Source organism: Lolium rigidum, chromosome 5 (genome assembly GCF_022539505.1).
Source record: "Lolium rigidum isolate FL_2022 chromosome 5, APGP_CSIRO_Lrig_0.1, whole genome shotgun sequence".
Lineage (NCBI taxonomy): Eukaryota > Viridiplantae > Streptophyta > Magnoliopsida > Poales > Poaceae > Lolium > Lolium rigidum.
The window spans coordinates 128,343,920-128,357,975 of NC_061512.1; the positions used below are offsets into that span (position 1 = coordinate 128,343,920).

The following is a 14,056-nucleotide window of genomic DNA, read 5'->3' on the forward strand; positions in this document are numbered from 1 at the left end:
GGATAGATGTATGCCGTTAATCTTGTTAAAATGGTGGAGAAGAATAAAGATTATTGGAGTGTGAGAGGTGCAAAATATTTGGAAATGTGAGAGGAGAAGTGAGAATGAGATATGCAGGGAGCTCGGGCTGCCGCGCGCTCAAATAGGGCACAGACCCTTTAGTACCGGTTCCTTACACGAACCGGTACTAAAGGTGCAACCCTGGCCCCACCACCGCCTGGAAATCGGGCCCAACCCCTTTAATACCGGTTCGTGTTACGAACCGGTATTAAAGATCCATAACGAATCGGTATTGATGTCCCACGCACGGAACCGATATTAATGCCCCCTTTAGTACCGGTTCCCGGTTCGTTAGGGAACCGGTACTAAAGGCTTAGATGGATGAGAGGTTTTCTACTAGTGACCTGAGGACGCTGCTCGCCGGAGTTGGGGAAGAAACCGCGGCTGGCAGTGGCACGTAGTGGTGCGGCCTACATGAGGCGGAGGCTGGGGGGGACGGGTAGTAGTAGGCATACTGATATGCGCTGCTACCTCCTCTGTAGACATGTGGGTCGTCGTCGTCGTCGTCTACCTCTCCCTTGCAGCAGCACCACAGGGCGTTCCCCATGGATGGATCTAGCTACCTGCTCGAGCTCGCTTTCTTTCGCTTGTCCACTTTGATTTCCGAGGAGCTTGAAGCTTGCGTACAGTGAGTGTGGCAGTGACAGGGGAGAGGAGTGGGTGAAGAAGACGGTGGAGGGTGACAACTGACAAGAGAGGTAGTGGGCCTTGCTGCTGGAAAAGACTGCCCGCGACTTATTAAAGCCAAAAGCAATATATAGGCTCTCATAGCAATTTGTACTATGTAATTTTTAAAAGAAAAAGAAATTTGTACTGGAGTATGTAATTCTCAAAAGAAAAAAGCAATTAGTACTATTTTTGCACTGCCAATTGGCAAATGCAAGAGCTTAGCCATTAAGTAGATTAAATCGCATCCAACTTATATTTAGATTTATTCTAAAAAAAAATGCCTCGGGCTCCCTCATCCCCGCCCCGTCGACAGCCCTAGGCAGCTCGGGGGGTGAACGCGTCACCAGTCTTAGGCCAATTCCTCCCCCGTATCCCTTCCCACCGCCGATAGAGATCCTGGTCGGCAAAGCCCAGGCGGTGGCAACGGCGACGAGGATATCTCCGTGTGTGCGGTAGTGGTGTGTGGCTCCAGCGGGCTGCGGTGGCGCGTGGGATGGTGCTGGCTCGGCCTCCTCGCGATGGAGGCGCCCTTGCAGGTGCGACCATGAGCTTTGGGCCGTCTTGGGCCGAAATGGGGGGGGGGGGGGGTAAGCCACGGTGAAGGTCATGAACACGCCTCCAAGAAGGAAACAACGTCCGGAAGCGTTGTCGTGGTCAGCATCGTCCACCGCTTAGGGTCCCCCTCGGTTAGCAGGGGAACCCTAAGTCTATCAGTACGCTACCTTCTTCTCACCAACTCCTCTTAGCGCTTGAAGGGATGTATGTTGCTTTGGGTTGCCTTGTAGTCGAGGGCGTGCTTCGGTGTTTCCTGTTTGGTTTCATCATGCAACCCTAAAACCATCTCCCCTTCTTCTCGCCATACGTGGCTGGATGCTGGTAAGACGGGTTGTTTATCATCGGGTTTGTAAAAGATGTTTGTTGTATCGACCACCTTGGCCTTTCTCTTATATAATTAATACGCCTTTCAGGGTATATTCTCTAACAAAATAAAATGTTCGCAAAATTTCTAGCTTTGTTTCCAGTGGAGTGTAGATTTTATAGCCTAGAGTAGCTCGTTTTCTTTTTTCAAAATTCAAAAATGCATTTTATCTAGATGTACATAGTTGTTTTCTAATCCATCCCTATAAATTATAAGGCCAGACATTTCTTTATAATTTTTCTTACAGATTATAAAATCTTTTTATTTGTTGTCCTCTCTCCATTAAAATATGTTCCTTTGTCTCTCTCTTCTCGTGCATGTGAAATTATCCGTGCCTTTATAATTCATAATAGAGGGAGTGCCAACATGTAAAATTTCAAGTCGAAATATCCGTTCACTACTATAGACGTCAGATTTTGTCATTTTTACACCACCCTAAATATAAGATATTTAGAGTTGAAATTTCACATGTTGGTAAAAACAGCATTGTCTACATCTAGATTTATTTTGATATTTTGCAAACTTTAAAATATCAATTTTGATTTTTTTTTCAAAATTCAAGCTACATGTGGCTCGGTCTACATTTATGATTTCTGGTCTCCTATGGGTCGATTTGATATGGAACACTTGTGCTAGGCGAATGGACTATTGGACTCAACACCTCATTCCAATATTTGTTCATGGCATAAAATGTTTATTTGCATCGAAAAGATTCATACGGGCTTTATTAATAATTTATTTTTAACCTAAATCCACCAAACCACACCTACTAACTTGATAACGGGAGAAGATCATGCCATCAGGATATCATCGAGTTATTCTAGGGAGAGGCGGGAGCACACATCCAATCCAGCTGACCCTTAGCGAGCACCTCATGCACACGATTTAGAAGCCGTCACCTTCATCGAACTGCTAAGCCATCTTCAAGGCAGAGATCAGCATAAGTCCTCGCAAGGTGAAAGTGCAAAGTCTCATCTTTGTGTTTTGTGTGTTTGACTACAACACTCGAATGTAATTTTACCGTGTGCATAGTTGTGTTAACTATCTGTAGATGCACAAAACGGTCATTGACCAACCAAAAACCGGAAAGATCGAAGATCGAAGACCGAAGTCTTTAGTCTACGATAGAACCAAAGGAAATTGATTTCCCTTGTGATTCCTTTAGTGGAACTTGTAGCCCTAGATCTCCTTTTGTGGGGGTTCTTGTGGAGATCACAAAGAAGCTTGTTGGGACTTGTCCAAGCTCGAAGATAGTGTTGAGAGCCTCCAATTAAGTTGTGGAGTGATGTTCCAACCTTGTGTAAAGGTTGGCTAGCCACGTTGACCGGCACCCTAGTGGAGAAGTGGACTCACCTTTGTGGCTGCTGGTTAGCCTTCGTGGCATCACACCTCTCCAATATAGAACATACTTCTATTTGGAAGAAACTATGGGAAACAATCCCTCATGCCTCGTGTCTTCATTACGGTTACCTCGTTCCCTTTACCTCGCTTACCTTGTTACTTCACTTACTTGTTTCATTGTGGTTCCTTGGCTTTGCATCATGTAGGCTATCATTTCCATCTTGCTCACATTTACTTTCTCACGTAAAGCTCTAAAATTAAAAAGACTAAAACTTTAAGTAGCTCCATTCACCTCCCCTTCCCCCTATAGCCGTTCCAACATACCTTTTAGAAGGCCTTGTCGTCGACGCGGTCACGGCGCCAGACAACGCCCTTGCCCTGTGCAGGTCCATCATGCCGCATCCATCAAAGAGACCCTCCTACGCACTGAGACCCGTCGCCGTCGACGCGGTAGATGCAACACCAATCCACCTTTTGCCTCCTCCAGCTAGCAGTCTAGCACTCAGCTAGCACCTGCTCCAAAAACAATGGCCTCACCATAGCTAGCTCGTGCATAAATAACATGACTTTCTTCATGGATATTATTATTTTAGTCTTGTGGATTACTGGATTATACGCATCGTATGTAACAAGATCTTCCAGAATGAAACACCTACCTTCCAGAAGTGGAAGCAACTCTATATGCTGAGCTAACCATGGTCAATACTTGATAGAGGGAGCATATGCACCCGGGAGCCGAATTGAATTTCCCCTTCTCTTTTGACCTCTTTTCTACATAACTTTAATTGCAGTGGGGAATTTCCCTCTCGTTTCGCCTCAAAACAACGACACTGTTTTACACTTACGAGGTATAGGTATGACGATCATCACCTTTCTCTTCTTATTTTACTTGAATGTTAAAAGCACCCAGCCAATTTCATAGGGTGCGTTTCGTTTATGCCCAGAACAGCCCGACCAAATCGTTGGCATGACCAAAAAATTGGCGAGCCATTCCTCCGCCCGTAACTCGCCAACAGTTGGCGAAAAAATACACTGCAACGGGCGAGCTGGGCTGGGCTAGCCAAATTTCCGGTAACGAACCAAACGGCAGCCGGATACGATGCACTTGCCAATATTTTGGTAAGGCCGACGTTGGCTTTAAACCAAACGTACCCATAGTCTGAACATTTGTGGATTCCATGTATGACAGAACAAGTGATGTCAACAGCTAAATACAAAGCAACGTAAAAACAACCATCATTCCTTAGATACCACAAGGCTCCAGGAGTCCAGGCCAGCTTATATCGAGAACCACAAGCCCAAGAGTCAGAAGACAGCAAGTTGCTGCGGTTACATATAATTTCACAAGTGAATTAAGCATCGCTATTTCGAGAAGTCTAGCCGTTCCGACACAACAGAGACAAACCTCGGCTCAATGTTCATCATCATCACAGCAGCTAAGCTGTTGCATCCTAAGTACCAAATGAAGTCTACAAGCTAACAGAGACAAGCTAAAACAGGCACTCAAGCACACGCATCATGTGAAATACTACATAACTAGATACGGTATCACAGGCTGGGTGTGCGCTGCTTCCCTAACTTGCAGAGCCTTATTGCTCCATAAATATGATCACCAATTCCATAAGGCCCAAGAGGATTGCCAATTTCTGCATAAATAAGATTATTTTGCATAATATGTTAGTTGGGGTTTTCAGAAGCTTTAATTGCCTTCACTAGCCATGTGTTCCCAAACAAGAGAATCCACCAAGCGATCAGTTGTGTTTGGCTATCAAAGCAGACACTTCTACAGTGGTGTTGCCATCATGCAGCTAATTAAGAGTTTTATTTGGAAATATTTGACATAGTCGTTTCCATAAATTTTGTACATCTAGTTAACTCTTCCAGGTTAAACCTATCACAGTCTAGCAATATCGAAAGGTAACCAACTGGAACACCAATTCCTGTATATCAATAGTTCTGACAGCAGAAAATGCCACTAGTGAAGAAAATCCTTTTAGAGAAAAGAATTACCAGCAGATTTCTTCGTGCAAGGAGTATGCCTCCCATAAATAATCTTTCCGCTACCGCAACGAAGCAAGCAATGACCTTGGCGAACAATGTTTCCCACTGAAGTTCAGTATTTGGTTAGTGCAGGTAAAGAATTTGCATACCGAAAGCATACAACATGATTAACAGAAATAAAAAGGACATAATAGATCTGCTTGTACTGATAACAGCTTGGAAAGAACACTGCCTTCTAAGAATGGAAAAGGGTATATTCCTCCTATTTACGGCTAAACCAGTTCGAAGGTAAACAGATCATATTTGTTTCTTTCCACAGTTTGTTGTGTACTTGTACAATCATATTGATGTAGACTCATGTTGTCTATATTTTACATGGTTGAAGGAGAGCTATTACACCTACCTGTTTTCATAATCTAACTATATGCCATGCAAATTACACTGGCTCTCCAAATAACTTGTAACATTGGAAGCTTTAGTTATAAAAGACATATTCCAACTTCTAGTAGGTCACTTATACTCTTAGAGATTCAGTTGCACTTGCATATCCCGTAATCTTTAATTAGGTTGACATTTCTTTCCATCGATGCTTTAACCCAGAGCCGAAGTATGTACTGTAACTCGTAAGAGTTTCAGATTTCTAGGTCACCTTTCAAAGATGATGATTCATCTCCTGTTTGTTCTTTTCTTTCCCTCGAAGACCATTACAGTTAGAATTCACAAATAAAACCAATGGGCGTGTGGCCTAGCGACGGAAATGAGGATGCTCGTCCAACTGACTCGGGTTTGATTTAAGGGATGAATGGTGTGCTGTATTCAAAGTACACGCAGGCATGCACACTCAGTGGTAAAGTGTGTGATGCTATGTGAAGGCTCTCATGCTTTCATAATATATCCTAGCATGTGTAGTGGATGTGTACTCGTGTGGTCGTGTGGTGGCATGAGTGGGAGCGAGCGCATAGTACTCTTAAGTAAAAATTAGGAAGTAACACCCCATGGTGCCATAACAAACTACGATGAAAATAGACCTCAATGGTGCCGTGTCTTTCATTGCGCTCGTCTCTTCTCCAGTGCCACGGCTTCTCGGGGTTCCTTGACGCCCAAAGCCCTTTGCGTGCAGCTCTTGCCTTTCTCTCCCACTGCACAATGAGAGTGCAAGTAAAAACTTTCAGCCAGCATAAACAAATAAGGAGGGACACCATATATTGATATGCACCTGGGAGTTAGGATGGTATGATGTAGCATTGGTCAAAGGATCGTATGCAAACACCAAACATATCAATCAGGAAGCCTTCATCGTGCCCACAAGAAAGCAACACATACGCAAGGAACCCACGGGATTATCCCTTTTTCTGAGGCCACACAAGTCGTGTCCTCTTTTTCTTGTACACGTGATACTCAAAAGTCGAAACTATAAGGCCCAACGGCAACCTTGACATGGCAGGCTGTTCGAATCAGACTCAAATACAGCTTTGTGCCTTTCCATGTACGGAAAAATTCCTAAGGATGAAAATCCTACAAAATTCCTATGGCATTCCTTTGAATGAAACGAACCCTAAGACTAATTTCCAACAATAACGCATCCATTTTCAAGCTACAATTAAACTTATACATCGGATGTTAGGTGAGCATGACTCACGGAAGTTTGTTAGAGAATAGTATTTCAGGTTTATCGAAGAGTATTTCTTCCGCATATTGTACAAGTGCATTTATGTATAGTATATTGCTTACTGCAGAAAACTCTGGGCGTCTGTCATAATTCTTGAAATGCCAAGCGTGACCATTCCTCAGCATCTCCTCCTGACGGAGTCAGACATACAAAATTACTCTCATCAGGGCAGAAGCAATCAAATTAAACCCTAAAAAACATGTTTTCTATTGAATAACTACTCTCTCTTTTTACAAGAAACTTTATCTTTCACCTGGATGAACACAGTGTCGCAATAGATGTCGCCAACATAGCGCTCAAATTGGTCCTGCCCATACACATAAATCTTGGTGCTTTTCCCACCAATGAGCTTCACCAAAGCATTCTTTGATTCCTTCCCATACGGCATCTTAAGCTCCGGAGCATCTACCCCCCTTTAACTCATGAAAGATCGTGTAGTTAACGACATTACTCTAGTTATTTTTTTAATCTCAAGGTGCGGACTACATCAACAATATACCTCAATCTGATTCGATATTTCCTTGCAAGGATCTCATTGCCTGAACAGATTATTATCCTGCTCACGACAATTATTAGTAAAGCATCCTCATTTTATTACAAATAATATATGATAAGATCAAATCAAGAACCTAATTAAATGTGATAATATCCCTACCCCACATTTAGTCACATTATAGCTGCTTCATATAGTTCTTATGTTGTTTGGAAGAGCACGCTGAGAGGTTTTCTACATATTGCACCATTCCTTTTTTTTCATCTTTTCAACTGGAACATGCTAATATAAAATATCGAACTTTTGACACTCCCTGTTGCATTTATCTGTGAACTTTGGTATTAAGGACTGTGAATATAGAAAGGTCTAGTTTTAATACTTGTATCCAGATTTTTCGAGTGTACTTCGAAGGGTATCAGCACTCCAGTAATCCCTACGGATACGTGCTTTAGTCCTTGCAGTCAACATCTCATACACTTCTTGCGGCACATTCGCCAACTCCCTGGGATCATCCCTTATGGCAATATAAGCAGTAAAGCCATCACCATCTCCAATGCAGTTCACATTAACCTGAAAACCATAGTGATTGTGAGAATCAGCATTTATCCATGCTAGTAGCCTAGTATAAAGCACTGTTCATATTTTGATGTCAGCGTAAGCATATTTCTTCGGAATAGTTTATCACATCTAACCGGCAAAGTGTTCAGCACAAACTGTACGCCCGCTGGTAGTGATGTCAAGAGGTGGTTTGAGGATGCTGCAGGGAGTGATGAGGTCGGGAAGTTGTAGAACTCAAAAATACCCTGAGGAAATAACATTGTTTATGGATGAAGTGAGTTGGACATATATAGTCACTTTGGAACAGCAACAGTATGATGAAACTGCAGTGAATTTCTTGGTTTTATCATATTGGACTATACAAAACTGATAGTAGTGTGAAAATTTATTTCTTTTAACAAAGTTTGCAAGCTTGTAGTTGCATCTGCCACACTTCAAACATAAAAATATAACAATTGATGCTTGTATTATTCCTTTAGCTTTAAACACTCCCACTAAACTATTTTCAAAAAATCAAAGAGAATCAATTTACCTCCAAATCAACTCTTGGGATCCAGTTTAGAGCTGTTGCAACTAGCTGGGCAGCCTCTGCAGCTGTTCTTGGTGAGGGTGCCGTAGTCCTATATGCCTCTGACATATACTTGTACCTGCTCTCGTGCGAATTAAAAGACCAAAGCATTATATCCAAAAAAAAATCAGTCGAAATTCATGTCTTAATAGTATCATATAGCAATTGTAGGTCAGTAGGATCAGCCAATTACTATCTCTCTTGCTTATTCCCACTTGTTCCACCTTCCACATACATTTGCTTGTGGTTAACTGGAAATTTCTAACAGTGTTTTCAGTACCAGGTGTAAAAGTTAAACATACTAAAATCTTGGAAAGGCAAGTGATTTGTATTTATGTGCTTTTTAAAATCCTCCTAGAATAATCCTCACAAAATAAATCCTCCTAAATAATTAACAATAAGATAACACATGCAAATTCTGTGCGCGTCCTCCACTGATTTAATCATGGTTGATTTGGAATTCAGCCTCAATCTTCTTAACAATGCCACATCGGTACACCGAAAGATAATCAAACCATTAACAATCACTGCAAATCGCCAAGTAATCCTACATCTTTTTGCCTATACTGCTCCCCATCATTGTTTCTCGTTCCTTTTATCTCTATCAAGAAAGTTTGTAATTTTCTGTTTCTTGATACCAAAGAGTCTTAACAAATAGACCTTACTACGACACCAATTCACTTGCAAAATTGTTCTGCTATTGTTTTACCATTTAAATGCACGGCTTGTTCTATGTTTTGGCAAGTATTGAATACCTTATCGTATGAAGAGTAAGAAAAAAACATTTGGATGAGGGTGTCCTACAAAGAAACTTAGTCATCCAGCAATCGTCCAACTTATTAATCTAAGTAAGTGCTGGAATTTATTGTATTGTAGTAGTAATTATATGCCTTAATTCTACTCAACTTAGAGGAATCAAACAAACAGTGATGTCAACAGTTACACAACATGTACTAGTTTTTATTTATTTGGAAAAAAGAAATTAACTGTACAAGCCTTTTGGGGAAACTCCCTACCATGTAATCTGTTCTTGCTTGGACGATGTAACGTGCTGTCCGAGCCCTTCAGGGACCTGACAGTATGAAGAATAAATTTCCGTTGATTTCTTTTAGATAATAGATATAGAAGAGAATACTCCCCCAGCCTCAAAAAGAGCAAAGAACAGAAAAATGAAAGCATTATCAAAATGGGTCATAGGTTTGAAACTTGTACAATGCCAAAAGGACGAAATCACGCACATGCATTGGAGACAAATTAAGCTGAAAACATATATAATTTCTCCTACACACCAGACGAGGTTTCTCCTACACAGTGAATAATCTTATAACCTAGATGATTTGGGATACGGTGGAAAATTTTACCACGGATGAGGATTCAAAGCTGCGGAGGTCGCGCGTCAGGGCAGCAATGGCGGCCGTAGCCGGCTTGAGACCATGGGGATCTACAGGTTCCTGCGGCTTCTGCTGCTGCTGCTGCTGCTGCTTCTGTGACCTCAGGATATTCCCCATCCTGCCTCCTCTTCCTCCTCCTCCTCTCCTCCTTCTGCTGCTATGTGCTGCTTCTCTTTGCTGTGATGGGCTCACTGCTCACGGCAGTAAAGTGAGTGGTGGGGGCCACGTAGTAGACTCGAGTCTTTGGATGCTTGTAGCTACACAACGCTGCTGCGCTAATAATGGTTTTATTTTATTTTTGGAGATTGCCACTACAAGGAATTGATCGATGCCGAGCAAAATCAATTAAACTCACTAAATCGAACTTTAAAAATTCGATATTGTGTAAGGGTGTGAACCATGATTTGAATCATGGTGTGTGAACTCATATTACTCTTATCACATTTTAGCTTTTGTTATTATGTCTTCTATACTTTCTTTTTGTTTGTCGCAGTATTTTTTTTTTTTTTTTTTTGCAAATCTTGCGCCATTCTTGAGGTTCCAGAGAAAAATGGAATTGATGTGGTGAACTTGATGTTCATAAAATATATTTTGTGTAAATTTAGAATTGCAAACCAGTACGGATTTTGTTTCAATTTTGTTGCTGTTTCTCTATGGTATGACTTAGTTCTGAGTCAGCAAGAGCTACAGTCGCTCTGGCTGAAAGCATGGCTAGTATGTCTACTGTGCAGTTAATTAATTGAATCGAGTTTTCCAAGTCAAAAATAATAATACGGATTTTTCACTAGCCACAGTTTTTGTTTGATCATCTGAGTAGAACTCTGTGTCAAGGATATTTTAATATAAATGGCAAGGAAAATGTTTAAGCCGTGAGCACATTTTGAGACCGTCAAACCTTTTTTTCTTGTCAATGAAAATGTACGCGTAGTGAAATTGTCTGGAACAGTGCAAAAATGGAATGAGAAAAAGTTCACACCGTAATGCTTTCCTCTACATATCATCCAAATTTTAAACGATGAATACCATTCTTTGATTCATTCCAGTAATTTCTACTTCAAAACTGGAAACATGAACCCTTTTTACAATAAGCAAAAAACCTCACCCCACCCCCACAATCAAGTACGAGTAATAGATGAAGTTTAACCTCCTCCTCCTTGGATTTTCAAATTGGCGTCGGAGATTTCTGCATGTAGAACCTTGGGATCCTTCAGAGGACTTGCCTGACACAAGCTGCTATCCTTCTGGAGCTCTGTACTCAGTACGCGCAATGCGGTTCTTTGATGCCCCAGTGAAGCAAGCTGGCCTTCCCAGAAGAAGATGGAGTACCATATCCACTTATCAGTGATAGCCAAAAGTTCCAGAAAAAAAAGGCTAACAGGGGAGGAGCCTCGTGGCATTTCATTAAGAGGAATGGTCCAACACCACCGAAATTGCCAACAAGGGGACTGAAACTCTGATGGGTGGGAAGGGAGCAGGCACTCCCAACCACTCGACTATGCTTCAATCTGCACAGCCAAAGTGTTATAAAGATTTTTTTTAATGAAGACATGTTACTCCTATATGATAAAATGACATGTTAGAGAACTGGCAACTTTTTTACACCAAAACTGACAGTAGTTCATCAGAGATGGAAGGTGTTGCCCAATAGCATTCCAGGACCAGTAAAGTCGATTGGATATAAAAGGTAATTCACAATCTAGTGATTCCAACCAGTAGCCAAGTGGAATGTCATCCAGCCTATCTATAGTACTGACAGCAGAAAAATGGCATTAATGAGGAAAAACGTTTAGAAAGAATTACCTGTACATTTCTTACTGCTAGGAGTACCAAAACCTGATGTCTCCATATCTTTCTGTTCTGAATAGTGAAAAAAGCAAACTCGGCGCAGTATCTTCCCCACCCGAGTTTATTCATGGTCAGTAAAAAGGTAATTTGATAGAGAAAGCCAACATTCCTCTGTGTGCCTTCTTTATATTTTCCCAGAGGCAATTTCTTTCCTCATCTGTTTACATGGATGTTTTGCGGTCGAAAAACTACTTCTCCCAGACAAATGCAAAAATAATATGCTCCTATAAATTTTCAACACAACAGCTGATAGTAATGTAATTCCTAACTGTCAATCCAACTGTAACCAGGTTTCTTCGTGATTCTTCTCTCACGCATCAAACCCCTCATTTCTTCTGATTTGACCCAATCCCCTTGAGCAGCAAGCACACTGGACAGCTGCACATACAGACTGGAATGTGGTGACTCTGATTTCCCCATCTCCGTCAGCCTCTTTGCTATCTTATGAGTTAAAGCCTCATTGCCCTGAGCTTTGCATCCACTAACAACTGTAGTCCAACTTATTGGATCAGCTTTAAAGGGCATATTCTCTATGAACTCAACTGCTTCATCTAACCGACCTGCACGGACTAACAGGTCAGTCACACATGCATAATGCTCAGCTGATGGAGACACGCAGAAATCTTCCTGCATTTGCTTAAACCATGTCAGTCCTTCTTCCACAAGTCCAGAATGGCAGCACGCAGAAAGGACACCAACAAATGTCCGTTCGGTTGGTCTTATACCCCTAACTTTCATCAACTCCAAGAGTTCCAGTGCCTTATGTCCATGCCCATTGGAAGCATAACCAATTAGCATTGAGTTCCACAGGACTTCATCAGACTTGTCTATTCCATCGAAAACCTTGCACCCACTAGCCAAGTTGCCACATTTGCAGTACAGATCAATGAGTGAAGCGGCTACAACATTGTCACACTGCAAGCCACGAACGGTGGCAAGAGAAAAGATCTGCTCCCCAAAACTTATGGAGCAAATGTTACTTGATGCACTCAGAGCACTTGCTATAGCAACCTTGTCGAGTCTCACACCAAGGCGATGCATCTCACAAAACAGCTCCATGGCATCAATTGCATGCCCATTCTGGCTCAACCCGACAACCATAGAATTCCATGATATGACACTCTTGCTAGTAATCCTGTAAAAAACTCTTTTCGCCTCTTCTATCCTCCCGCAGTTTGAGTATACGGTGATCATTGAATTGAGCACAACGGTGTCATAAAACCTAAGCTCACTGAAAGCTCGGCAGGCATCCTCCCAGAGGCTGCATTTTGAGTAGAAGTCAATGAGAGCGCTTGCTGCTATCATGTCATTGACAGTCCCACTCTTGAGACCACACCCATGTATCTGAATCCCAGGCTTGAGCATGCCCGAAAAGGCACAGACATTCAGAACGCTGGCAAAAGTTGAAGAATCAGGCAACACATCTGACAGCATCATCCTTACAAACAGAGCAAAAGCATCATCTCCAAGGCATGCAAATGCACAGCCACTGATGACAGAATTCCACAACAGAATGTTAAGGTTCTCCACCCTGTAAAAAATACGTAACGCCTCGTCTAACTGTCCACGTGAAGCATAGCCATAGACCAGGGCAGAAACTGAGAACTCGTCAATCTGCGCTAAACCATCAAAGACGCTGCGAGCAGAGTCCAGATCGCCACACTTGCAGTACATGTCAACCAATGTGCAAGTCAACACTGAATCCAGTTCGACCTTGGCAACCACCATCCGACCATGTGCTTGTCTCCCAAAATCATACTTCATCCGGTCAGCGCAAGCACCGATAATAGTGGCAAGCACAAATGGATCGTTGCACGGTGAGGCTGCCGCCGTGCCGCACTCCAAACCAATCGCTCTGACCAAAGCAAACGCCTCGTCAATGCGCCCGCTCCGGACATACCTATGCAACACAGCGTTGCAAGCCACGGCGTCCTTGACGGGCATCTCGTCCAGCAGGGCACGGGCCGTGTCGAGGTCGCCGGCGGAGACCATGCCGGTGATCACGGTGTTCCACGAGAAGTTGTTCCTTTCGGGCATGGAGCGGAAGAGCGTGAGCGCCGCATGGTGGTCCCGGGAGTTGAGGTGGGCGGTGACGAGGGAGTTGTAGGAGAAGCAGTTCCTGCCTGGCATTTCGTCGAACAGGCGCCGTGCGTCGCGGCGGTGGGCAGGGGAGCAGCGCGCGTACATGAGGAGGACGGAGTTGGATGGCGGGAGGGAGGACGGGACGTGGCCCGACTTGAGGAGGGCCTGGTGCAGCTGCTGGCCGGCCACGGCGCTGCAGGAGCGGAGGAGCTGGATGTAGCCGCGGACGTCGACGGCGACGGCCATGAGGCTCTGTCGTGGGGCATGGAGGTTCAGCTAAACCCCCCAAAAAAATCGAACTTTGGACTACCGAGTGGCGGGCCTGGGTCATGGTCCCGTGGACTCATCTACTGATGCCCCACCAGCTCAGTAGTTTTGGCTTGGCCCGCCTTGCAAAGTTGCCTTTTTCAGCTATTGCCTTTTGGGCAAGTGCATATTGCCTTGTTTGCTATGCTCTGTA

At 43.2% G+C, this 14,056-nt stretch overlaps 2 protein-coding genes across 2 annotated transcripts; both read right to left on the bottom strand.

The window, feature by feature from the left end:
• Window positions 1-4,294: 4,294 nt before the first annotated feature.
• On the bottom strand, window positions 4,295-9,719 carry LOC124653542 (probable staphylococcal-like nuclease CAN2). The gene is made up of 11 exons (XM_047192597.1): window positions 9,640-9,719; window positions 9,295-9,350; window positions 8,243-8,357; window positions 7,845-7,955; window positions 7,532-7,722; window positions 7,159-7,215; window positions 6,913-7,072; window positions 6,722-6,790; window positions 6,019-6,129; window positions 5,000-5,095; window positions 4,295-4,635 (listed from the first exon to the last, which is right to left on the bottom strand). Exons 3-11 carry the CDS (start codon window positions 8,345-8,347, stop codon window positions 4,579-4,581), a joined length of 957 nt encoding a protein of 318 aa, XP_047048553.1. The 5' UTR covers window positions 8,348-8,357; window positions 9,295-9,350; window positions 9,640-9,719; the 3' UTR covers window positions 4,295-4,578.
• A 1,065-nt stretch (window positions 9,720-10,784) lies between these two features.
• Window positions 10,785-13,842, bottom strand: LOC124653541 (putative pentatricopeptide repeat-containing protein At1g77010, mitochondrial). Its single transcript, XM_047192595.1, has 2 exons — window positions 11,470-13,842; window positions 10,785-11,174 (listed from the first exon to the last, which is right to left on the bottom strand). The coding sequence occupies exon 1, from the start codon at window positions 13,840-13,842 to the stop codon at window positions 11,779-11,781; it is 2,064 nt and encodes a 687-aa protein (XP_047048551.1). The 3' UTR covers window positions 10,785-11,174; window positions 11,470-11,778.
• Window positions 13,843-14,056: the final 214 nt, after the last annotated feature.

Excerpts from the sequence above, each read along its gene's own strand:
- LOC124653542 (XM_047192597.1), bottom strand. The coding sequence starts at position 8,347 with ATGTCAGAGGCATATAGGACTACGGCACCCTCACCAAGAACAGCTGCA. Across the intron at positions 7,216-7,531 it reads CTCGAAAAATCTGGATACAA|GATAATAATCTGTTCAGGCA; the intron begins GTATTAAAACTA and ends TGTCGTGAGCAG. Across the intron at positions 7,073-7,158 it reads AAATATCGAATCAGATTGAG|GGGGGTAGATGCTCCGGAGC; the intron begins GTATATTGTTGA and ends CATGAGTTAAAG.
- LOC124653541 (XM_047192595.1), bottom strand. The coding sequence starts at position 13,842 with ATGGCCGTCGCCGTCGACGTCCGCGGCTACATCCAGCTCCTCCGCTCC.